Below are 24,440 nucleotides of genomic sequence, written 5' to 3'. Positions count from 1 at the left end.
CACCCAATTTTACCTCAAAAAACAACAACTGGGAAAACTTATTGACTCAAGTATAAGCCGAGGGTGGGAAATGCAGCAGCTACTGGTAAATTTCAAAAATAAAAATAAATACCATCCTATGCCTTTCCCAGCTGTCGGCGGCGGGGTGGGGGTGGGTGGGGAGAAGCGGTGAGGAAGGATCCCTTCCTCGGCGCTTCTCATCCCCTCCACCTCGCACAGAGCAGGCATAGGACGGGGGTTCAGAGAGTCGCAGCACAGTGCTTCTCCGAACCCCCGGTCCTGTGCCTTTCTCAGCCGCTGCCTGCCTCACTCAAATATAAGCCAAGGGCGGCTTTTTCAGCACATTTTTGGTGCTGAAAAAGTAGGCTTATACTCGAGTATATATGGTACTCATTTTCCCCCTGATCATAAAACAGGTAAACTAAAAGATACTTCAGCCCATGGTGTGCTTAATCCCCACTGGTTGTGGGAATTGTACACTGTGTTTGTGTGTCTATTTAAATTTGGAATATCCAACATCACAATAAACTTCTCCTATCAACTCCCCTTTGCTCCCATCTGCTGTGGAGGGTTCCCTAACACTGCAAAACAGATTTTGGGAAGGGGAAATCTGTTGTTCAAGGCTGACAATGCTTTATGTCACCCATATATTTCAATATTTTATTAGATTTGGTCACCTGGAATTGGTTATACTTACTTCTCTGAGTGACAAATACCAGTATGTCTTAGGCTGGGTTGTCTAGTTTTTCATATGTTCTATTCTTTCATCTTTTCAGGTTTCACAGATAAGCTGCTACGCCTGCCTTTTAAGGAGTGAGAGTCTACAGAAGTTTCAAGACAATATTGTCACCTGGTAAGCATTTGTTAGATGTTCTTGCCTATAAATATCTTTTCCCCACTCTTTGTGATAGACTTTGATTTTTTACTGTTCAAAGCTACACATAAGCTTGCTACCTACTTGGCAGCTATTCCTTCTATGTGAGGGCTGGATTACAGTTTCCTAAAAGGGGAAAAAGCACGATATATCTTACGTCTAGAATTTAAAGGTATATCTGCCTTCATGTCAATTTAAGAAGCAGGGATTCTTACAAAGAATTTTGGGAAATTTAGGTTGGTGATAATGTAGATTCTGCCTTCCACAAATTTTTAGAGTTGTATCAGAAGCTGTATGTGTGGACTTCTGCACATGCAACAGGACTTTCCTCTTGTCTCCCTGCATGCTCCCAAAATCTGCTCTGGGGGGACTAGATTTTTAGGATATGTTGAAGGGGAGAAGGGGGATGTTCTGTAGCATGAATAGAAGTATTGTGCTAGCAGAATGACTAATGTTGGATACAACACTTTATCTCCCGGGTTCCTTGGTAAGAGGAAGGACTATTAATTTATCAATCCTGTTTTGACAGCAGATACAAACCATGGTTTGCTCTGTTCAGATGTAATGACAAACTGGTTTCTGTGAAATAGATTACCTACTGGTGAGCTTTCAGACCACCCTCTGGAATCACGTGAAACTGTCCAACGAGCATTTTGTAAAATAGCCAAACTGCCTGATTGCCTGTGGCTGCTCCCTTCGAGCAGCAGAGCAAAGAAGCTCTTGTAAAATGGAAGAATACACTTTGTTTTTTTCTTTCGGGCTATTGGTAATGCCACAGATTGCCAACATAGGTATGTTTGGGCATTTTTGTAGACCTGTTTGTCAAGTATGATAAAGAATGGGCACACTCATTCCTCCAAACGTTACGATTTCCAAAACATATTTCCTGGTGATTTGGGAGGTTGGGTTTTTTACTCTCAAGTTTCAGCTGCTCAGGTAAGCAGACCAGCTCCCAGCTTGTGCAGGATTAGCAGTCTTTGCCCAGAAAGCAAAGCAGTAGCTGTCCAAGGAAACCAGAGCAGTCTTTTGGTTTGCTGGCACAGCAAAGTGCCCCCTGCCATTCTTTTCACAGATGAAATGAGAAAACATCGAAATGTAGTAGAACGTGGTCATCTTCTGTGATTTAGCATTCACAGTGGCTGTTCTCAAGAAATCCTATTGATGGCAATTGTCTGCAGTTGACATGTCCAAATTGGTTGGTGCTTTTCTGACTAATGATGGGTTTCTGATTGGACCCACATCACTGAACAGTGGCGAACTGCGAGGTTGTCTTCTTTTTCTTGCATGTTCAGTTACTTGTGACAAGAAATTTGTTACCTTGTAATACTGATTTTTATGTTAAAACCCCACAAGCTGAGATGGCGCATCAGAGATACGTCAGTCCCTTAGTCAACAAATTACTTGTAATAGGGCCTCTAATTCAAATTGAGAGGACTTTGAAGGTTTGGTAACATTGGCTCCACCTGCTGACTCACACAAGGTGCTGTTTGGCGGCTCCTGTTAACTCTCTCTCTCTCTCTCTCTCTCTCTCTCTCTCTCTCTCTCTCTCTCTCTCTCTCTCTCTCTCTCACACACACACACACACACACACACACACACACACACACCACTATCTGAATAACAACTGGGGCATTAGCAAAATTCTTGCCATATGCATTGCAGCTGCTCCACTTGTTGCATATGTGTTTTGGATTCTACCCAGGAGCGAGCAGCTGAAGTGCATAATAAGGAGAGAACTCCGTTGGAGCCTCTGTTGCAGTTCATTTTGGAAGCGACAGGGTCAATGAGCCCATCGCCTATAGGTCGTTTCTGTGCGATCAAGCACCTCATATGCACAAAGCCTCACCTCCTTGGGATCTGGGACTTTGATCCCCTGGGGTCTGAATTTGACTACCAGGCCACACATGTGTTAATGCTTATTTGGTGTGTAAGAGAGATACTCAAAAAGTGTTCAGGGGCATTAAGATTGTTCTCTGCTCTTTACTCGGGAGCATTTAGTCTCTGGGAATACGGACATGAAGTGTTTGATTAAAGTGGAACAACTTAGGAACAGGTTATATTGATACTTTCAAACTATTTTTTTCCTTAATCTTTTTAAAATAAAGAGAAGTGGATGCTCGTGAAAATAGGCTGGTATTTAAGCAAGGGCTTAAATACACTACTTGCTTTCTTTAAGAGCTCTTAAGGATCTTAAGGATTTCTTGAAGCTACAAACATGAGTTTGACCAAACTGTGGGAGGCAATGGAAGACAGGAGTACCTGGCATGCTATGGTCCATGGGGTCACGAAGAGTCGGACACGACTAAACGACTAAACAACAACAACAAGGATCTTTAATGCACAATTCAATATTGTAGTAGTAGTAGTAGTAGTGCTTCTTCGACCTCTCAGTGCCTTTTTATACCATTGACCAGAGAGAGAGAGAAAATACATGAACTGTTGTGTGAAATTTTACTGGAGATGGTTTCACATGTTCTTTTATGTTTTTAGATTGGGAACAAAAACAGAGAGAAGCACTGGCTAAAGGTGAGAATTTCATTCTCTCTCTCTTTGTGTGTGTGTGTCTCACGCCTAGGTTTTGGCTAAGGCAGCCTTCTCCGTCAGGGTGCCCTTCGAATGTTGTTGGGCTACAACATCTGTGACCATTAACCGTGCTAACTGGGGGCTGGGGGCAGTTGTCATCCAAAAATGGAGGGCACCAGGTCCCAAGACTGGTCTAAGGGAACTAAATCACTGTGTATGTTGTTCACAAGTCACTGCTATGCATAATGCTAACACACGTTAGATATCCTTTGGACAGGAAGGCAGGATATAAGCACTGGCCTGCTCCTTTTCAGGAGTATTGGCACAGGTGTTCACGTTTTAGTACTTCAAAAGTATCATCTTAAAGGGCACACAAATACTTGGTCTGCACAAAAATATTGTCATCCTAAATATTGATCCGAGTTTCACGTGAGCTGCAGTCATCTGTGTGTGTAAGTGTCTGCTTTATGTTACAGTTTTCTAATGAAGTTTATCACCTAAGAAACAATCTTGGTTTTGGTAGTACCCATAAACTGGTATGAGAGAACTTTATAGGATGTCCCTAGTGAAAGAAAGGTTTTTTTTGTTGAAATAGTAGACAAGTAGATAAGAATACTAAATAAGAAAATGCTCTTTCATTTATTTCATGTCCTTTTCTTCTTTTTTCTGTGACATGCTTTTGAATAACACAAGTGACCATCCCAATGTAATAGGCCTTACTCTTGAGTAGCCGTGTTTAAGATTATTCTGTTCATCAGTCACATACTTGATAAGACAAGCAGTCTAAATACTGGGTCCAATAAATGTCCCTATGCTGCAATTATTGCTGAAGCTAAGTGACTGTGGGGTGTAATTAGTTACCTGGATTGGAGACCCTGGGGAGACCCAAGAAAAATGGGTTAGGAGTATAGTAATATTTAGTATCTATTTAAATACAGCTTAGGTCAAAGCTTTCCATACTTTTCATGTTGGTGACACACTTTTAGGACATGTATCATTTTGAGACAGAGTAATTCAGTTTTACAGTGGTACCTCAGGTTACAAACACCTTGGGTTACAGACTCTGCTAACCCAGAAGTAGTACCTCGGGTTAAGAACTTTACCTCAGGATGAGAACAGAAATTGTGTGGTGGCGCAGCGCCAGCAGAGGCCCCATTAGCTAAAGTGGTACCTCAGGTTAAGAATGGTTTCAGGTTAAGAACGGATCTCCGGAATGAATTAAGTTTATAACCAGAGGTACCACTGTACTTGCAAACCGGAGGTTAAACTAACCCCTTTCCAGCCCCGGAAGGAGTGCAGGGAGTGTTCGTGGGACACACCTACATACTGCAGCTGACACACTAACATGTCACAACACACAATTTGGAAAGCTCTGGCTTAGATCCATCCGTATGCCCACAAGCCTTTTCCCGTGCTTGGTTTTCCCTTGAGTTTTTCCCCCAGTTGCTTTCATTATTATAAATATTGCACAACATGTTGAGATCAATTTCTCCTCACTGTGAAGAGTAGAGTTTCTAAAATGCATTCAGTTTTGACAGCTTTTCAGAGAGAACCATTAAGAAGTATTATTCTATCTGCAGCTCTGACCTCTTAAATTATGTACATACTGTATTACTTTGGGCAACATGTGCTGGCATACTTAAAATTGGCCACTAGATGTCAGCAGTAGAAAAGAGAATCCTAAATGATGGGGTAGGAATGACAAACATGACGGATTCATAAAATATTTTTTCATGCTCACAATAAATGTATAATTACGGCAGTAGCATTCTTTCAAGTCTTGGATGTGTGTGGAAGTAAATTCCAGTATCCCCTAAAATCTGTTTCTTATGTCATCTCTGGTTACGTTGACTTTAAAAAAGAGAATCTGGTGACTTGTTACTCAGTCTCCTGAATAAAAGTGAATGTATAAGATTTTGCATTGCCAAAGCAGAGGGTTGGATTAGATTATCCTCATGGCCCCTTCCAACTCTATGATTCTGTGAAAAGATCTCTTTTATCAATATGCATTAATAGATATATCTATATATAATAGATATATGGAGATCGCTAAACTCAACTCTATGGATAGGAAAGGGAAAGGAAAACAGGTTATCTTCAGGTGTCCAGTCTTTCCTGCCGTTACATAATGGTCATTGCTGGAGAAGCTTCTGGGAAGGGAGGAGGCAAACAGTGGGTTGGTCCCAGCAAGGTGGAATTGTGCCTGATAGAGTTGTATGTTATGGCAGGAGTAGACCTCTCCAGATCTAAGCTGTTGCAGAGGCAAAACAGCAGTAGACTAGAATCGGATGTTATTAACTAATGTGACCCAAAATTTGTAGCACGAGGAGAGAAAAGCAATGCAGTTCTAGAACCAGCATGGCATAATGATTGTAGTATCTGACTGGGACCAAAGAGACACTATTTTAAGTCTCCACTCAGCGATGACGCTCACTGGGTGATGATGCTTTCAAAGGGTGACTGTGAAGATTATTATTATTACTACAATTATTTATTGAATTTATATACCGCCCTATACCTGGAGGTATTGAATTATGGTGCTGGAGGAGACTCTTGAGAGTCCCATTGACTGCAAGAAGATCAAACCTATCCCTACTGAAGGAAATCAGCCCTGAGTGCTCACTGGAAGGACAGATCGTGAAGCTGAGGCTCCAATACTTTGGCCACCTCATGAGAAGAGAAGACACCCTGGAAAAGACCCTGATGTTGGGAAAGTTTGAGGGCACTAGGAGAAGGGGACGACAGAGGACGAGATGGTTGGACAGTGTTCTCGAAGCTACCAACATGAGTTTGACCAAACTACGGGAGGCAGTGCAAGACAGGAGTGCCTGGCCTGCTATGGTCCATGGGGTCACGAAGAGTCGGACACGACTAAACGACTAAACAACAACAACAACATACCTGGAGGTTTCAGGGCAGTTCGAAACAAAATCAAAATATAAAACCACAAAATATATAATCAAAATAAAAACCCAATATTGCCCCCCCCCAAACCCACATTTTCAAAGGGCATGGGATGTTAGTCAAATCAACCAAAGGCCTGGTTAAAAAGGAACATTTTTGCCTGGTGCCTAAAGGTGTATAATGAAGGTGCCAGGTGAACTTCCCTGGGGAGAGCATTCCACAGACGGGAAGCCACTGCAGAAAAGGCCCTTTCTCATGTTGCAACCCTCTGGACCTCTCGAGGAGGAAGCAAATGAAGAAGGGCCTCAGAAGATGATCTCAGGGTCTGGGAAGGTTCATAAGGAGAGAGGTGGTCCTGAGCTATTTAAGGCTTTATAGGTCAAAACCAGCACTTTGAATTGGGCCCAGAAACTAATTGGTAGCCAGTGCAGTCGGATCAGGATTGGTATAATATGCTTAAACCGTCTTGCTCCAGTGAGCACTGAATTCTGCACTAGCTGAAGTTTCCGAACTGTCTTCAGAGGCAGCCCTACGTATAACGTATTGCAGTAATCTAACCTTGAGGTTACCAGAGCATAGACACCAGTAGTTAGGCTGTCCCTGTCCAGATAGGGGCGTACCTGGGCCACCATCCAAAACTGATGGAAGGCACTTGAATGTGCAGGAGGAGAACCATGTATACAGGCTTGGGAACCTTTGGAGGAAAGGTGGCATTAAAATAAAATAAGTGTGGTGCATTCTTTGGATTTGACTTACAACATGGTAGTGAAAAGGAAATCCAAAGTCTAGTCACCACTGACAACATGGCCCCTGATTCCTAACATTTTCAGGTGAAGGAGCATCTCCACCCCCATCGTTCTGCCCAGACGCTGGGGTCCATCGCCAAGGGCCTTCTGGCGGTTCCCTCGCTGTGAGAAGCCAAGTTACAGGGAACTAGGCAGAGGGCCTTCTTGGTAGTGGCACCCGCCCTGTGGAACACCCTCCCACCAGATGTCGAAGAGAAAAACAACTACCAGACTTTTAGAGGACATCTGAAGGCAGCCCTGTTTAGGGAAGCTTTTAATGTTTAATAGATTATTGTATTTTAATATTCTGTTGGAAGCCGCCCAAAGTGGCTGGGGAAACCCAGCCAGATGGGCGGGGCATAAATAATAATTTATTATTATTATTATTAATGCATCTACAGTACTTACCAGTATAATAAAATAAGGAGCAATCCAGATGTGACAGGGCTATAGTAATTTATCTTCCTTATTTGCTTATTATTATTAATGTATGTTTATCTTGGTCTTCCTCCTGAAGGAGCCTATGGTAGCCATACAACATCTCTGTATTTTAAAAAAATTAAATTGTGTCTATGTGTGTGTTTCAATCTGCTTTCTTTATCTGAAAAGAAGCATTGGGTGAGAGAACAAACCTCCATTGCCATATCTTATTACACTCTGCTGCTTTTAAAGCTCATTTTCTTCAGCCCATTTCCCATACTGTGTTGAGCAGGCGAAAAATGACTTAAAAGTTGATTTCCCTCCCCTCCCTTGTGCCCTCCTTTTTGTATAAAGAGTGCACCCTCCCCCTTTTGTATAGGCGCGGAGCAAGCATTGTATAAAAATCCACATGGCTTGCCCTATCACATCTAGTTTGGCCTGGAGATGATGTTTTAGTGTGTTTAGAAGTAATTGTGAGTTTTTATATTCTCTTTGTTATTTTCTCTCTGTGGAATTAGGTTCAGCTTCAGCCTCTCCAAATGATTTTTTTTTTTTTTTGAAGATCTCTTGCTGGAAAAGGATGAGCACCAGTAGCTCACTTCGCAAGGCTAGTTTCTGTGCATTGCTTTCATAAGTAGCATGCTTGGGTATATAAAGAGAACCAGTTGGCAGCTCAGTTTAGGATGTCGCCTGTTGCTAAGGGCCATTTTACCTGACTAATCTTATCTGTGTTAAGAATCTCTTCTTAGCCTGCAGCTCAGAATTGTGGCATGCTAAGAGAGGATGTTATCAAATCCTGTTTCCCCCAGATGCCCTGCAATTAGTCCTTCTTATTTCAGTATTCAGATTGACTTGCTTGTCTAATGTTCCTGGACTTTACAATGTCATGCAGCCAGCGCCTTGGAATTTTGTGCTAAAAATCTGCATATTTTAAGGAATACATTATGCAAGTCAAGCAGATTTGCACAAATTAAGTTTGCACGCAGTCGCTGCCATGTTGTTTCCAGTACAGTAGTAGTAAATACTAATCAGTTAATTCTTTAGAACTGAAAAAACTGAGTGATAATTGTCCTGTTTGAAGTTATATATCACCATTCTAACTTGACAGGGCTGTGCAGCTTGAAAGCTACAGAACTCTGTAGTTTGTGTATTGTTAGAACAGAGCCTTATTCCATTTTCACAGATTGTAATATCCATAGCTGCCAACCCTCCCTTTTTTGCGGGAAACTCCCTTATTCCAAGCCACAGTTGTCAACCTTCCCTTTTTTTGCTGGAAATTCCCTTATTCCAGCACCGTTTCCCACTGCTATCCTGGATTGTTAGATATACCGTAGACTGTCCCCGGGACGGGTGAGGCTGCTGATCCCTTATTTTCAAATCCGAAAGTTGACAGCTTAATAATAATAATAATAATAATAATAATAATAATAATTTATTTATTATTTATACCCCGAGTATTATTTACTCCCCAGCCACTCTGGGCGGCTTCCAACAGAAAAATAAAACACAGTGATCTATTAAACATTAAAAGCCTCCCTAAACAGGGCTGCCTTCAGATGTCTTCTAAAAGTTTGGTAGTTGTTTTTCTCTTTGACATCTGATGGGAGAGCATTCCACAGGGGGGCGCCACTACCAAGAAGGCCCTCTGTCTAGTTCCCTGCAACTTGGCCTCTTGCAATGAGGGAACCGCCAGAAAGCCCTCGGTGCTGAACCTCAGTGTCCGGGCAGAACGATGGAGGTGGAGACGCTCCTTCAGCTATGGTAATATAGAATTATAGCATTGGAAGGGTTACAATGGTCATCTAGTCCAGCCCCCTGCAATGCAGGAATCTTTTGTCCGTTGGTACTCAAACCCATAACCCTGAGATTAAGAGTCTCATGCTCTACCGACAGGGGAAGAGGAAACCACAAGAGTGGTGTGTTACCTACGGCCGAACAATTTTATGCCTCTTTTAAAAAATACTCAAAACAGCTAATATAGGTGGCAGTAAAAAAACATGACAAATGACTAAAAATAACTAAAAGCTCCTTGCAACCAAAGCACATCAGTTTAATGAACAACCTCAAGCTACGTTTATTAAAACACAGCATTAGGTGAAAATGGTTGGGTCTATAACTCTCTCATGATGAGAACGGGATCAGGGCCTTAGTTGCTTTTTTGCAGGGAGGGGGAAATTTCTGTGTGATTCCAGCTTATTCTGTACAAATTTTAACAGGATTATCTCCAAACAGACATCTGCTGGCCCAGTGGGAGTTCACCTCCCTCTCCCCGCCTTGCAACCCCCCACAAGCCTCCAAACTCTGCACTGGAGGTTGGGGTACCCTCAAACAAATACTGGGGGGCTGCAGTGGGAGCAGAGAAAGGGGGAATCTGCTTTCATAGCATTGGATTTCACTCTTTAGCTAAGTCTCTTGAAACTCTGTGCCTTTGACAATTAATAAGAAAAAGGCACATTGTAGAAGTCATGCCTCCTTCTGTGGTTAAAGAATTAGCTCTAAAATCATGCTATATTTTTCGGTCTGATTTATCGGGATCTTCTTTTATTGACTTTGATCTTCCGCATTGTTTTTTCCAAGCGGAAAAGCACAACAGTCTCCCCACCCCCCCCAACTTGCCAGTTCTTGGCAATGAGGAATTCAGTATCTCTGCTTGTTCCTCCATAAATGTTGAAAATGAGGGAGCGAGGTTACCACTCACTGAGCCACGAGTCTTGTTCACCAGTTGGGAACAAAATAGTTATTAACCTATTCTTACCCCTGAGGGGAGTCATCTCTGGTTCTTGGGAATTTCTATTACAACCCCTAATTCTCTTTCGTTTTATCTCCACGGAGCCCAAGCTGAAATGTGCCTGGGATGTTTTCAGAATGAAGGCCATGCGTGCCAGTGTTGTTTTGAAAATATGCCTCGGCTTTCCGCCTGTCTGAATTTGACACGGCACTCTGCATCAGACAACCCCATAAGGCTGTAATGGGCAGAGTCATTGTAATCCAATGTGGCATCCCGTATGTCTTATTCTGCGAAAGTAGGTCAAGTTGGAAGCAGCGTTTCTCTGTGATTCCCACAACCTGGTTCCACAGGGCCTGAGAGAGCTGTTTGCTGATACCATAGAAACCGCTGGGAGGGATTAGGAGACGCTAAGCAAGGGCAGTCAGGAGTCTTTAGTACACAACCATTAGAAACCGAAGCTGGCAAAAAGCATTTAAATTTGATGCATTATTTTTAGGCCCTGGAAGGAATCCTCGGTGTAATAATCTGCTCTGACTAGTGGTGTGGCTTCACACGGCTGCAGGCGTTAGGGCTGCAGTTCCTATATAGAATAGCATCAGAGATTGAAAGTGAGCCCAAAGAAATAGACAAAAGCTAAGGATTAAAGTTAAGTAGATACATGTGTTTTGAGCTTAAGGGCGGGGAATAATATGCAAGCCTTTTCTGATTTTTTACAAACAGGAATATTTATAATCCTTAGGAACTATTCTTTCATATGTGGCATTCACGTATTTCCCCCTCTTGCTGAACATCAGCAAAGGACTGTTCAGCTTGATGAGATATGAAAAGATGTCTCTGTTCATTCTAATTGATTTCTCAAGTGGCATCAAAAAATGATGTTACAGTTCATTGCAATTATTTGTACCAGTGCACTGTTTGGTTCCCGCGGTTGCTTACTTTGTGTGTATGTGTGTCTTATGGCCAGAACAAATTGACTTGATAAGCAGAGCAATCCAAGCCCCCTTCTCCTAGCTCTCCTGGCTGAGCCGACCTGGGACCTGCTAGATTCCAAGACAGTGTTACTGCCATTGCACACCATCATCTGGGGCGGTATGTAGTACTAGCAGCAATGACAGAAACTATCATAAAACAATAGAATCTCAAGTCACAAAGCAAGAATTGCTGGTTTTTCAAATTAAATATGACAGGTACATTGAATAGCTTTATAAACTCTTAAGAAGCCACCCGACACAATAACACACCCCCTTCCTCTCCTGCTTTTGCCATGCCTGTCCCACCTCCCCAAATCTGGAAATTCATTCTGCAAGGAAGCTGACCCCATTGGATGTTATTCAAGAGCATTTGCTGGCAGGAGATGAAGTGACTGGTATATTATGTTAGTGAGGCTCTTCGCTGCTTTCCCTCCCCCCACTCCAAATAAAGCAGTATTCTTAGGTAGACTGAACTTTAATTTTGCTTCCAAGGAGAACTCATGGGAAGCGGGCTTAGAAAAAGAAATTCTTATAGCTGGATAAGAAAATGAATTAAATTGTCATAGCCAGATTATTTTATTTATTAAATTTGTATGCCACCCTTCATCTGAAGATCTCAGGGCGCTTCACAGCATAAAAATACAGGATAAAAGCACAAAATGCATCCTAAAAGCAAAATGAAAAAGAGAACAAACCAATAACCCCTCCCCCCTCCCAGACAATTCAGGTGTGGACTCTGTTGAATTGGTGGAGTGGGGGAAAATGGTGATGCTGTGGTGTATTTGGGGAATAAATCTATCTCGGTATGGTATGGCAGTCTTTGTATTGCAGGGCCTTCCGAAATACAAACTTCTGCTGTAAAAACACCCAAGCTTACAGCCTTGCCAGTTTTATTGAGGGCCAAGTACTTTATCCTTCACACACCAGTAATGGCTTTTTGAACAGACGATTTCATGCACCGTTCAAGCCACACTATGCTGGCTTTCTGAGAATATCTTTCTTTTCAACGTGATACCTTGGAGCACAGACTTGACATCTTGTTAAACTGTCAGCACTTGATATTCTTAGATCTAAAACGAGGCATTTCTGCGGTGCCATCCATCTTAATGGACCTGCAGCCCTTTTCAAAACGTAATAACATGCTTGCACAAAAATGGACGCTGTCCGTTGCGTGGTTGAAGCGGAGCAATTTTTGAAGCAAAGACTAGATACAGCAGAAAACTACGTTTTATCCCATATTTCTCAGGAAATATGAATAAACCCCCAGTGTTTAGTTTCCTACATGGAAAGAATCCTTTGTCAAAAGAAGAGTTTGGTCACGTGGAGCTCGGCTTGCATTGTGAAGAGGTGCAATCTAAATATGCCTTTAGGTTTGCATTCTGCCTCTGCCTTTCAAACCACTCAGCTACATTAGGAGTACCGACCACCACCCTCAAGAAACATTTAATTGGCTATAATAAAAGTGCAAACAATCAAATAAACAATAGGCATGACCCACCTTTCCCTACCTAGCACAATTTTTTTTTTGGGGGGGGGGAAGGATCTAGGGAGGTAGAACAGGTAGCTGCATATACCAAGAGAAGAGAAGGCTGACTATAGAAGAGAAATGGAAAATGCTTTTTAGGTATTGCTGGGTATCTGAAATGTTCTTATAGACTAGGAATGGGGAACCTGCAGCGTCCAGGTGTCTCTGAACTACAACTCCCACAATCGCTGAGCATTGGCCATGTCGGCTGACTGGAGTCCAGCAACGTCTGAAGGGGTGCAGGTGCCTCACTCCCATTTCGGACTGGGGGTTTTGAATCCATTAAAATGAAGCAGAAAAGGCTGTCAAACATGGCTATCATCCATAGTTATTCTGAAGTGAAACAGTATGAGAAGAGGGTGCCTGCGAAATACGGCCATCTACTACAGAATTGGATATTTTGAAATTCTAATTTATGAACAGTGTATTATGGGCATCTGACTTCTATGAGTACAATTGGGGAGCTACATGGCGTGAGATTTTCTCTTGCTTTCTGATGGATGTTTTTCTATCTGCTATTGGATAACCTACTTTTCAGCTGTTGGATGTGTTGGGAAGTTGGAAACAGTACTCCATTGCTTGGATCATACCAGGAACTGAAAATACAGGAGTACCTGGAAAGTTAATGCATTTCCCCACTGTTAATCTCCTATTCTTTTTTAATAGAAACATTATTTGTCTTTTCTCATTGTCTCAACAGGTACCTTAGCATGGGGAACCTTCTTAAAGTTTTGACGTGCACAGACCTTGAGCAGGGACCAAATTTCTTCCTTGACTTTGAAAGTGAGAACATTTTAAAAATATGTATCTTTTATCTTGTGTCCTAAGTAGTCCAAAGAGAGTCTACCATGTACATTTTGCATGTTCTTTTATTTGTGTGCATGTTGTAAACACAGCATCAACTTTGGGAGCAACTGCAGAGGTAGCATGTGAATGAAGGGGGTTTAAGTAGTTGTTTTTATTATTTACAATGTTTTAACATCAATTTATATTTACTGCTGTGAAAATCACATGCTGCTGTGCTTCTGGGCCTCCTTTGATTAAGTTGTAAAAGAATCTGCCTGTTACCTTATGCCTTTTGCATCTTAACACCCAGTTCAGAAGTTCATGTCTCATCTTAATAAGCCAAGGGATGCACAAGCCTTTTGTCTCAGATGTAGCTCCTTCATGGCACACCTGGGGGAGCCAGCAATTCTGTAATTAACCACAGTTTCCCCTTTCATCTGAGTGGGAAAACTATGGCTAGCAGCTTCAGAACATGCCAAGGTCTTAAACCACAGTTTAAACTTTGTTTAAGACCCTGACTTACCCCCAAGCTACTTCCCTGTTCAGATGAAATTGGAAACTGTGATAATTCATAAGGCGGTGTTTGAAGGGTCCATGTGTTCAGGCAAAAGGCCTGTGAATATCCTTGGAAATTAAACCAAGCGGCAAATGTCTGATTGCATTCTGTGAGTTTCTAGCTCACACTGAGTTGCATGTAACTTCAGCATTGCTTATTTTAAATGGTCATTAAGATCTGTTTAGAATTGCATTTCCTTAAAGGAGGTATCCTAATACCACGTGTATCATACCTGCCAAGTTCCTGCCTGAGAAATAAGGGACCGGACCGGAAGTAGCAGACCGGAAGTAGCGCTGCCGCCATGTTGGAACTGGGCGGAGCATACTCAGAAGTGACTTTTTATGCTGCTGTGCCCAGTTCCAAAATGGCCACCGCGCCAGAATAAACTGGGGGAAAAAAAAAATCCGTTTTTTCTGCTGGGAACAGCTGGAAAAACGGGGGTTTCCCGGGGAATATGAGAGACTTGGCAGCTATGACGTGTATTCAATGATGGAACTGTTTTAAAATGGTATCCGACAGGACTCTGAGCTAGACCTAGTGATTATACTTGCGGTAGCAAGTATAATTTTGCTGTTAAATAGAGAAATTTTCTAGAATGGCATGCGAATTCCAGATCTTAAATAAGAATTGGTATTCAACTATGTTTTACTCAAGAGGAGAGTCACTGAAATTTAAATTAGCTTTACCAAGGGTCTTCTCTGAGTAAAACTTAGCTGAATACCACCCAAGGAATTTTTAATAGAACAGATGCTGTACCAACGTGGATTTGAACAGTATTAGTATCTAATTTTGTATTCTACTCCTAAATGCCACTCATAACATCTGACCAAAGGTCTGTGTGCAGCTTTTATCCAGCTAGGCACCTTCTCTTTTTCATCTGGAGCACTGATGAAAGCCCAACTCCCAGGACTCAAGCCCACGCAGTGTACACAAATGCCACACAGTCCACATACCTGTTGGTATTATTTCGTAGGAGCAAATGAGCCTGCCTTCTGCTGAGCTAGGCCTTTGGTCAATCTAGCTGAGTATTGTATACCCTGACTGGCAGCTGCTCTCCAGCATCTAAGGGTCTTCCCCCACCACCTGATGCCTGGGATCCTTTTAATGGAAGATGCCATTAACAAAGCATTTGCTCTGATCTGTGGTGCTTCCCTTCTTGTGTCTTGCACGACAAGGTTGATTAAAATTGTAGATGCCTATTTATTGATTTCGGATATTAAAAAAGATTATTCAGCTTACTGATTCTGCGCCTCTTGTTTTCACACAAAATCAGTATTCAGCTGATAAGGAGGTTCCTCACTTGCCCACAGCTGTGATATTACCATCCACATTCTATGAGCTCTTGCTTCATTTGCACCTCTTCCCAAACCTAGTAAGCCTATGCTAGGGTTGCCATATTTCAAATACTGAAAATCCGGACACAAAGGTTTTAGGAAATCAACACTTCTGACATGGGCAGCCATACTCCTGGGTTTTCCTGGACATTTCCCCAATTTTTGGAAATTCTGCCCAGACTCTATTTTCGACGGGCAAATCCTGGATATGTCAGCCCTAACCCTATGTGTTTCTCTAACCTAGAAGGCTTTTACTATGTGGATTGGGAAATGCTGAACTGACCAAAGCTGTGTTGAAAAACAAGGCTTCTAGAATACCATAAAATAAAATTGAATTAGACATCCATGAGTACATGGTTAAAAGAAAATCGTTGGTGGATTGCACATTAATAACTATAAGTAAGCTGCACAGGGGTCCCCAGACTTACCCGCCTTCGGGCCGGTGCCCGCCCCGCCGATCGCGCGGCGGGCCGGAGGGCGGGGGAGTGCGCGCCAGTGCGCATGCGCACACCCATTTACTGGCACGGTGGCGCGCTTCCAGGCCGGAAAAATCACCGAAAATTGTTTGTGCGCATGCGTATGGGCCTCCCCCGACCCGGAAGTGCACCGGAAATGACCTCTTCTGGGTCGGGAGAGGCCCATACGCATGTACAGAAACGATTTTCGGCGAGTTTTTTCACATCTGGAAGTGCGCCGCCGCACAGCGCGCCGCAAGAGCGGGCGGCGGGGGTCGTCGCGGGCCGGATTGGGAGGCCAATTGGGCCGCATCCGGCCCGGGGGCCATAGTCTGGGGACCCTGCTGTAGATATTCCAGTTGCATTTATACATAATGCACAGATTGCAAGTATATTTTGATAGGAAAAAGAAACCCAAACCATGTATATATATTTAAACACTATTTATTTTCAGGAGTATATTCAAGCACGTTCAAGAGCTTTATATTTGAAAATTGCGTAACTGCAAATATGACTTAATATGCTGTCCTGTTGTTTAGATGCTCAACCTACAGAATCAGAAAAAGAAATTTATAATCAGGTAAATGTAGTGTTAAAGGATGCAGAAGGAATCCTGGAAGACTTGCAGTCATACAGAGGAGCCGGTCATGAAATACGAGAGGTAAAAAGCATAATTGGATGGAGTATTTTGTAATTGATTTAGTGATCCTACGTATCATATTTTGCATTGGTGATTATGACCTTAATACAGATCAGTTAAAGGTTCAGTTTCTGCCAATGTCTCTATAACTTTTAAATAACAGTTTGTGCACTACCAATAGCATGCCTTATGTGCAAGTAATTTTTACTATCTTGTTCTAACTGCGCTCTCAGCAGCCCTGAAACGGAGGTCATTTTGGACCCTTTCCGGATAATCAGCTTTATATTGCAAACACGCAGCGTGAATTGGTGCCACAATTCTCTTTCAGGGTATCTCATTTCCCCTACTTTTTAACCATCTGTAATATTTAGTTGCTGGGCTGGGGGAATCCGTCACCCAGATAGTGCTTGACATTCTTCTGATATTGTTGCATGACATGTAGTCGTGCAGGTAGCTTGGGCTGCACCATTGCTCAGCAGTGGAGCATGATATCTGCATACAGAAGGCTCCAGCCCTTGGCATCTCATGTTAAAAGGATATCAGGCACCAGGTCTGGGAGAGACCTCTGCCCTGAGACCTTGGGGAGCAGCTGCCAGTTGGTGGAAGAATGATCTGACAATAATACGAGTCACATTAATCAGCAGTGCAATTTCCCTTCTTCCCCCGCTCTTGCCTTTGCAATGTTCTCCACGCTGCAGGCTATTGACATGAGAGTGAGACTTGTGTACTGTGAGAGCTTCATCTAGGCTTTTTCTCCCCCCACCGAGCTCCTCTAGGGAATGTGCATGGTCACACAGAACAATGTCTCTGTTTTGTGGTCTTATGGCTTGGTTGCCCCATGCTTTTATATGATTTAAATGTAGAGAAAACAATAAAGCAAATATAATTATGAAGCAAACATTCTTGCTCGTGTTTAATTGTTCCAGGCAATACAGCATCCCACTGATGAGAGGCTCCAGGAAAAGGCATGGGGTGCAGTAGTCCCTCTAGTGGGCAAACTAAAGAAATTCTATGAATTTTCTCAAAGACTTGGTAAGTGTCGTTAGTAACTAATTGATTGATTTGTTTCCTAATATTGTATGATCTGGCAGGGACCCAGGTGGCGCTGTGGTTAAACCACTGAGCCTAGGGCTTGCTGATCAGAAAGTCGGCGGTTCGAATCCCTGTGACGGGGTGAGCTCCCGTTGCTTGGTCCCAGCTCCTGCCAACCTAGCAGTTCGAAAGCACGTCAAAATGCAAGTAGATAAATAGGAACCGCTACAGCGGGAAGGTAAACGGCGTTTCCATGTGCTGCTCTGGTTTGCCAGAAGCGGCTTTGTAATGCTGGCCAGATGACCTGGAAGCTATACGCCGGCTCCCTCGGCCAATAATGCGAGATGAGCGCGCAACCCCAGAGTCGGTCACGACTGGACCTAATGGTCAGGGGTCCCTTTACCTTTACCTTTATTGTATGATCTACATGTAATTAAGGCCAGGATCCCACGGTGTTAAATATTTTAGCATGGTAGAATTTGTTGACATTACTGCTAATGACTTGTATTTACCACCTACACAGAAATGTTGACATTTACTGCTAATTTGGTAGGTTTGTTTTTTTGTAATTTCCAGTCTATTGCATCTAGGCACCAATATAAACTGCTTTTGAGGAAGGTTGAAGGACTTTTTATTTATTTATTTAGGGCAGTCCACTGGCACCTAGGATTTTATAACACCTCGATTGCGGCCTGCTTTAGTAATCATCCAGAACGACAGGACATTCAACACATTCACACTGTTTTACATAACTGTCCCCCTTGTTCTTGCATGTAGAAGCTGCATTGCGAGGTCTTCTTGGGGCTCTGACAAGCACCCCATATTCTCCCACGCAGCACCTGGAGCGAGAGCAGGCTCTTGCAAAACAGTTTGCGGAAATCCTTCATTTCACACTCCGTTTTGATGAGCTGAAGGTAAGTTCAGAATGATCCCCGCATAGCGCTTGTACAAACTGGACGGTCGCAAAGCAGCTGTGATCCATGTTACGGCATTTCACAGTGCTTGTTTGTCCCATTGATCACATGTTGCCGTAAACAAATATGGAATGCCCTTTCCATTTTTGCTCCTGGGTGGCAACCAAGGACTGTTCACCCTGATCTTACTGATTGTTCAAGCTCGTCACATCACTAAGGGCATAAGAAGAACTCTGCTGGACCAGAAGAGAGGAGCATCTTAGTCCAATATCCCATTCCTCATACTGGCACAGGGGGCTGGAGGTTCTCCGTGCAGGGACAGTATGGCTGTACCTATAAGCATCCAGGCAGAGCTATCTGTCCCACTAACAGCAGCGACTAATGCTTGCTTGATTCGGCTGCTATCTATTCCTGTTTGCATATTATGATGTTAGGCAACATACGTGAAATCACATTATGTCTTACGTAGTATTCTGGATATTTAATAGCCTAGTTATGCAGGATTCTGCCTTGACAAAATAATATTTAGGATCCTGTCCTAGACCCACCGTTTCAGTGCAGGACCTCAAGACGCTGGCCTCATTTCTCAGGTCTTCACGGAACCGAAATCCCGGACGCCTTCAGAATGAGTTAGGGTACGATGTAGACTTGTCACCAATACATCCTCTCCCCCCTCCCTTCTAGATGACGAATCCTGCAATTCAGAATGACTTCAGCTACTACAGAAGAACCTTGAGTCGTATGAGGATCAATAATGTTCCAGTAAGTACCCTTCTGTAGCAGTGAAGAAGGTATTTCTTTGTGACCCTTCTACCCCTTATGCTGTTTATTCAAGACCAGTGAAGATTCTGATTTTTAAAATTTTATACTTTGGTAGGCAGAAGGAGAAAATGAAGTAAATAATGAATTGGCCAACAGAATGTCTTTATTTTATGCCGAAGCAACGCCAATGTTGAAAACCTTAAGCGATGCCACGACAAAATTCGTTTCAGAGGTATGTGCATGAATAGACCTTATTGTTTGGATAACTGTGGAAAATACAAGTTTGTTGCGTAAAACTAGCTTCCGCTGCTGACGAGACTCCGTGTTACAGACTTTTGGGTGCATCTTAATGTTGAATTTCACACGTCAGCAGTGTGATTTGAAGGTGTTAAGGCAGGCATCCTCAAACTTCGGCCCTCCAGATGTTTTGGACTACAATTCCCATCATCCCTGACCACTGGTCCTGTTAGCTAGGGATCGTGGGAGTTGTAGGCCAAAACATTTGGAGGGCCGCAGTTTGGGGATGCCTGTGTTAAGGGCTGTAGAATTGACTTAGTTATAGAAGAGAGGCTTCAGAATTTTATTCAGTAAATCTTGTGACTCGTCATAGATGGCAGCATCTCAACGCAACTCAGTAATGCGGAACAGCTTGTCTGCCTTTTGCACTTGGCTCCTAAAACTCTTGTCACTGAAGCTTCTCAACCAAGGGGAAGAATATTACTCTCAACATGATCAGTGTTTCTCCCATCATACCTACCGGGCAGAAGCAGCAGCCAGGGATAATGGGAGTTGTAGTCCAGCAAGTTTGAGAAACACTGGTCTACGCCAGTAGGTAGCAGTTCTCCAGGGTTTCGAACAGGAAACATTCTCAGTCCTGCTTGGAGAAATGGATTGTTCCTTGTATTACAGTAACTATATATTTCTTACGCCACTTACAGAACAAAAATTTGCCTATAGAGAACACCACAGACTGCTTAAGCACCATGGCCAGCGTTTGCCGAGTTATGCTGGAAACCCCGTAAGTACAGAGGCTATTTCAGACATAACATTTCATCAAAACACCATTTTATTTACTTAACAAACGTGGACATCTCCCTAAGCAAAGCCTCTTTGTTTTTTACATAGAAGTTTCAAATACTAAAAAGGAATCATACTTTGATAAGCCATAGATAGTAAGTCACAAATTCAGAGTTAATTTGCTGAAGGTATAAACAATTTGAGGAAAACCAGAACCTAGAATTAAGGAAGAATAAGATAAGAACCTGGTAGTTCCTTTCTGGTATGTACCCAAGTGCAGGACTGCAGTCGTATTGAACTAGTAAGAAACTATTGTAATATGGCAGATAGAGGAGGGAAGGGGGTGGAGAGTCTTGGTCATATGCAGAGCAAGGAGTGGGGCCAAGTCTGGTTTCCTGAATTGGACCATGCCGTTTTCCTGACTGAACACATCTGACCCAGATGATATGGTCCGGTTAGGATCAGGGAAGGAGCCTGTGTCCTACAGGGTGGATTGTGTAGAGGCCATTCCTTCCGTAACAGTTTCCCAAGTGCATTTTACTGTCTTCCGCAGAAGTGGCTGCTATTGATAGTGCTCCTTGGAGATGATAGATAGGGTGCTCTCTTTGAGAGGTCTCAACACTTCCAGTTTTGTAATGCCCTTTTCAGATTAAGCTGGACACGCGCCAGATTGCTAGTTTTTGCAGGAACAGTTTTTTTAAATATTTCAACACTGGAATGTATCGGAAGGCATCTGTACGCTTTGGGAAATGGTTTTATCTCATGCATAAATCAGGAAGATATAAGAACCTGGAGCGTACTTTGCATGCATCTTGAGCCTCTTTTCCAGCGTTGACCTGCAGTGCTTGATCACCCTAACCTGCTACAAAGGATTTTTTTTTAAAAAAAATAATAATAGTCCAGTGGCACCTTAGAAACCAACTTAAGTTTTTTCTGGGTAGTTGGTCTCTAAGGTGCCACTGGACTATTTTTTATTTTGACTGCATCAGACCAACACGGCTCCCTTACCCGAACCTGCTACAAATGGTCATTGTGCAGTCAGATATTGCGGGTGTTTTTTTAGCAAGCTGTGCCGCACTGTTAGAGAAAGGTAGGAGCGAAACGGCAGCACAAGGCTTTGCGATTTGAAGTTGGGAAGGAAGAAACTTTACTCTGAGAAGGCTGTTACGTTTGGGGCTGAGACGCTTGCCTTAGAATTCAGCTTTGGATAATCGAGTGCTTACTGCCGTGTCTTGTTAAAATCCCAGGGAATACAGAAGCAGGTTCACCAATGAGGAAACGGTATCCTTCTGTCTGAGGGTGATGGTGGGCGTCATCATTCTCTATGACCACGTGCATCCAGTAGGCGCATTTGCTAAAACGTCAAAAATTGATGTAAGTTCTGGGGCTGAGTGAATTATCCTTCCTCTCGGTGGGCCAGCTGGGTGGGGTGGAGGCAAGAAGGGAACACAGAAGATATTCATTTTTAAAATACGTATTTTTGATCACTTCTGCATGTCAATAAAAAGGTTGCGGATGATTCCGAGCCAGTTCCCCTATTATGCCAGCTCCATTATGAGTACCCTGTGACTGCCACCAGGCTTTGACTAGGCTGCACTTGTGTGAAAATGCTATTTATATGAATCATGGGCAGTCTATCTATGGTTGCTTTGGCTTCCTTCGAGGGCTGCTGTTTTTAAAGTCATTGCCGTCCCAGTGATTGAGCTAATCGTATTGACATGAGGGGCTGGATCCTTTCTGAAAAGTGAAATTGAAGGTTGTGTCATGGTTACATCCAACGCTGGTTTGTTGTGAATTAATGTGTGTGTCCTGTCCCCCCCCCAACCTTTTTGTGTTGATTTCTAGATGAAAGGATGCATCAAAGTTCTCAAAGACCAGCCTCCAAACAGTGTAGAAGGCCTTCTAAATGCTCTCAGGTATCTAGCTTTTGAACATGGAATTACTGTAAGTGTCAACTCTTCTTTGTTGGAAAACAGTGGTTAGCACTGGTAAATAAGGACCACTGGTACAGTGTGAATGCAGGTACAGCATTTTATAATTTTTCAAATCCCTATGTGCACGGGGATTCTGCAGGAACACCCAGCCCAAAGATTCCCAAAACTGCACTGCCCCAGGAATGCCCTCTTGTCCCCAAAATAGTCTTTATTTAGGATCAGACTGCCAGGGGTGTACAAGGCCATAGAATCATAGAGTTGGAAGGGACCCCGAGTGTCATCTAGTCCAACCCCCTGCAATGCAGGCATATGTGCATGGTTTTTACACACTTGTTTTCCCCCCCCTCCTTTTTAGGTACACAACAAAACATTTGAATGATGAGACTACCTCGAAGCAAATTAAATCTATGTTGCAATAACAGTTACCTGGAAATTATGCTCTGCTGTAAACAGTATTCTGCAATGACAGAGATGCACAGATCTTTTTTCTTTTTTTAAGTGATTGCAACTACTATCTTGTTCAGTCTTGCTTTTGATTTTCCTCCTCTTCTTGTCTTCTCCATTTTTTAAAAAATGTTCTTGTTCTTGAGTAAGCTGATAACTTCTTTTCTGTGCCAAAATCATTGAAAATTTTATCAACCCTGGGAGGTGATTTTTTATTTTATTTTTTATTTTGCCTTTCAGAATGGCCATTCTGTGGCAGCTAATTCTGCATTGCGTTTTGGATTTCTCTGGACTGGAGAAAGTTCTGTGACTTGAACTAAATATTTTTAAACGTGGATTTTTTTTTTTTTTGAAAAACTAATATTTAATATTGCTTCTTGTGCATGGCGAAACTGCCTATTTCTGCTATTTAAAAAGAAAGAAAGAAACTCTCAGTGACTTCATTTTGTATTGCAGCTTTTTTATGTGCAACCATGAGGAAACTTAAGAGCAGATTTGTTTAAATTAACTGTGTTTGTACAAATGGTACCCAACACACAAAGGTTTTTTTTAAAGAAAAAAATAAATAAATGAGTAAAACTGTTTGTTTTAAAAAGTTAAGTTTGCATTTTGACTCATTTTTGTAAGGATATCTGTTGTATGTTTAATAACTAACGTTTAAAAAGAAAAGTGGTGTGTGCGTAGCCAAATTACGTATGCATGTTCGTGTCAAATGATTGGCTGTGGAGACTACAATAAAAAAACGGCTTTCATTTTTCTAAGTGTGATTTGTTTTACCAGTGTTGTTGAGAGGCCTGTGGTCAGTAGCTTTTTGCTAGGTTCCTGAGCTTTAAAAGTGAACCCCTATGGAACTGGGTCCTGTGTGTGTTTTCTCAGGGATAAGTGTTGATGTATTGGGTGCTACTTACTCCCAGGTAAGCATAGGATTGCAGCCTTAATGTGCGCTGCTCTGTTCCAGTGACGGTTTGTCATAACAAAGTCCCCTCGAAACCGAAGCAGCGCGTTAGAAGTTCCTAATTGCTTTCTATGGAACTTAGCTATGGATAGCTCAGCTGGTTAGAGCATGTTGCTGATAATGCCAAGGTGGCAGGTTCGATCCCCGTAAGGGACAGCTGCATATTCCTGCATTGCAGGGGGTTGGACTGGATGATCCTCAGGGTCCTTTCCAACTCATATGATCCTATGATTACCACCTTTAATAAACCATTGGGCCTGGGCTTATTTCACTGTTTAAATTGCCTCAAGGTTTTCATCCTTGATATGACAACGAGATTTTCTATCCACTCAAATTGCAAAGCTTCCAAAAGCTGTTTGCAAACATTTATACCTTGGATGGTTAGCAAAGGTTGCTTTAGTATGTTGGGGAATCTATCCTTCAGCTGGCCAGCTCTTAAACTTCTATCTGAACACCTTCTCTCTCTCTCTTTCTTTTTCTCTCTCTTTCTTAAAAAAGGTCTTTTCTTTCCTAAACGTAGCCTCCTAGAGTTTCCCCCCCTTAAGCCAGCCTACCACAAGGAAAAGGTGAAGGACCCTTGGACAGTTAAGTCCAGTCAAAGGCGACGATGGGGTTGTGGTGCTCATCTCTCTTTCAGGCCAAGGGAGCTGGCGTTTGTCCACAGACAGCTTTCCAGGTCATGTGGCGAGCATGACCAAACCGTTTCTGGTGCAACGGAACACTGTGACGGAAGCCAGAGTGCACGGAAACACTGTTTACCTTCCCGCCGCAGCGGAACCTATTTATCTACTTGCACTGGCATACTTTTGAACTGCTAGGTTGGCAGGACCTGGGACAGAGCAATGGGAGCTCACTCTGTTGTGGGGATTTGAACCGCCGAC

The 24,440-nt window shown here is 42.8% G+C and overlaps 1 protein-coding gene across 12 annotated transcripts in view; it reads left to right on the top strand.

The window, feature by feature from the left end:
• The window catches only part of CYRIB (CYFIP related Rac1 interactor B), a 70,109-nt gene extending 46,749 nt beyond the window's left edge, over nt 1-23,360 (top strand). For all 12 annotated transcript variants that reach the window (XM_035125243.3, XM_088675896.1, XM_035125241.3 and 9 more), the window contains 12 exons: nt 777-853; nt 3,365-3,400; nt 13,431-13,513; nt 16,401-16,522; nt 17,428-17,533; nt 18,311-18,447; nt 19,132-19,209; nt 19,325-19,441; nt 20,148-20,227; nt 21,474-21,600; nt 22,072-22,142; nt 22,516-23,360. In XM_035125243.3, coding sequence (XP_034981134.1) covers nt 13,441-13,513; nt 16,401-16,522; nt 17,428-17,533; nt 18,311-18,447; nt 19,132-19,209; nt 19,325-19,441; nt 20,148-20,227; nt 21,474-21,600; nt 22,072-22,142; nt 22,516-22,579 — 975 coding nt within the window. In that variant the 5' untranslated portion in view covers nt 777-853; nt 3,365-3,400; nt 13,431-13,440 and the 3' untranslated portion in view covers nt 22,580-23,360. The remainder of the gene's footprint in view (nt 1-776; nt 854-3,364; nt 3,401-13,430; nt 13,514-16,400; nt 16,523-17,427; nt 17,534-18,310; nt 18,448-19,131; nt 19,210-19,324; nt 19,442-20,147; nt 20,228-21,473; nt 21,601-22,071; nt 22,143-22,515) is intronic.
• Nucleotides 23,361-24,440: the final 1,080 nt, after the last annotated feature.

This window comes from Zootoca vivipara, chromosome 8 (genome assembly GCF_965207765.1).
Source record: "Zootoca vivipara chromosome 8, rZooViv2.hap1.1, whole genome shotgun sequence".
In the NCBI taxonomy this organism is placed as follows: Eukaryota; Metazoa; Chordata; class Lepidosauria; order Squamata; family Lacertidae; genus Zootoca; species Zootoca vivipara.
This window is presented reverse-complemented; position numbering and strand designations above follow the sequence as displayed.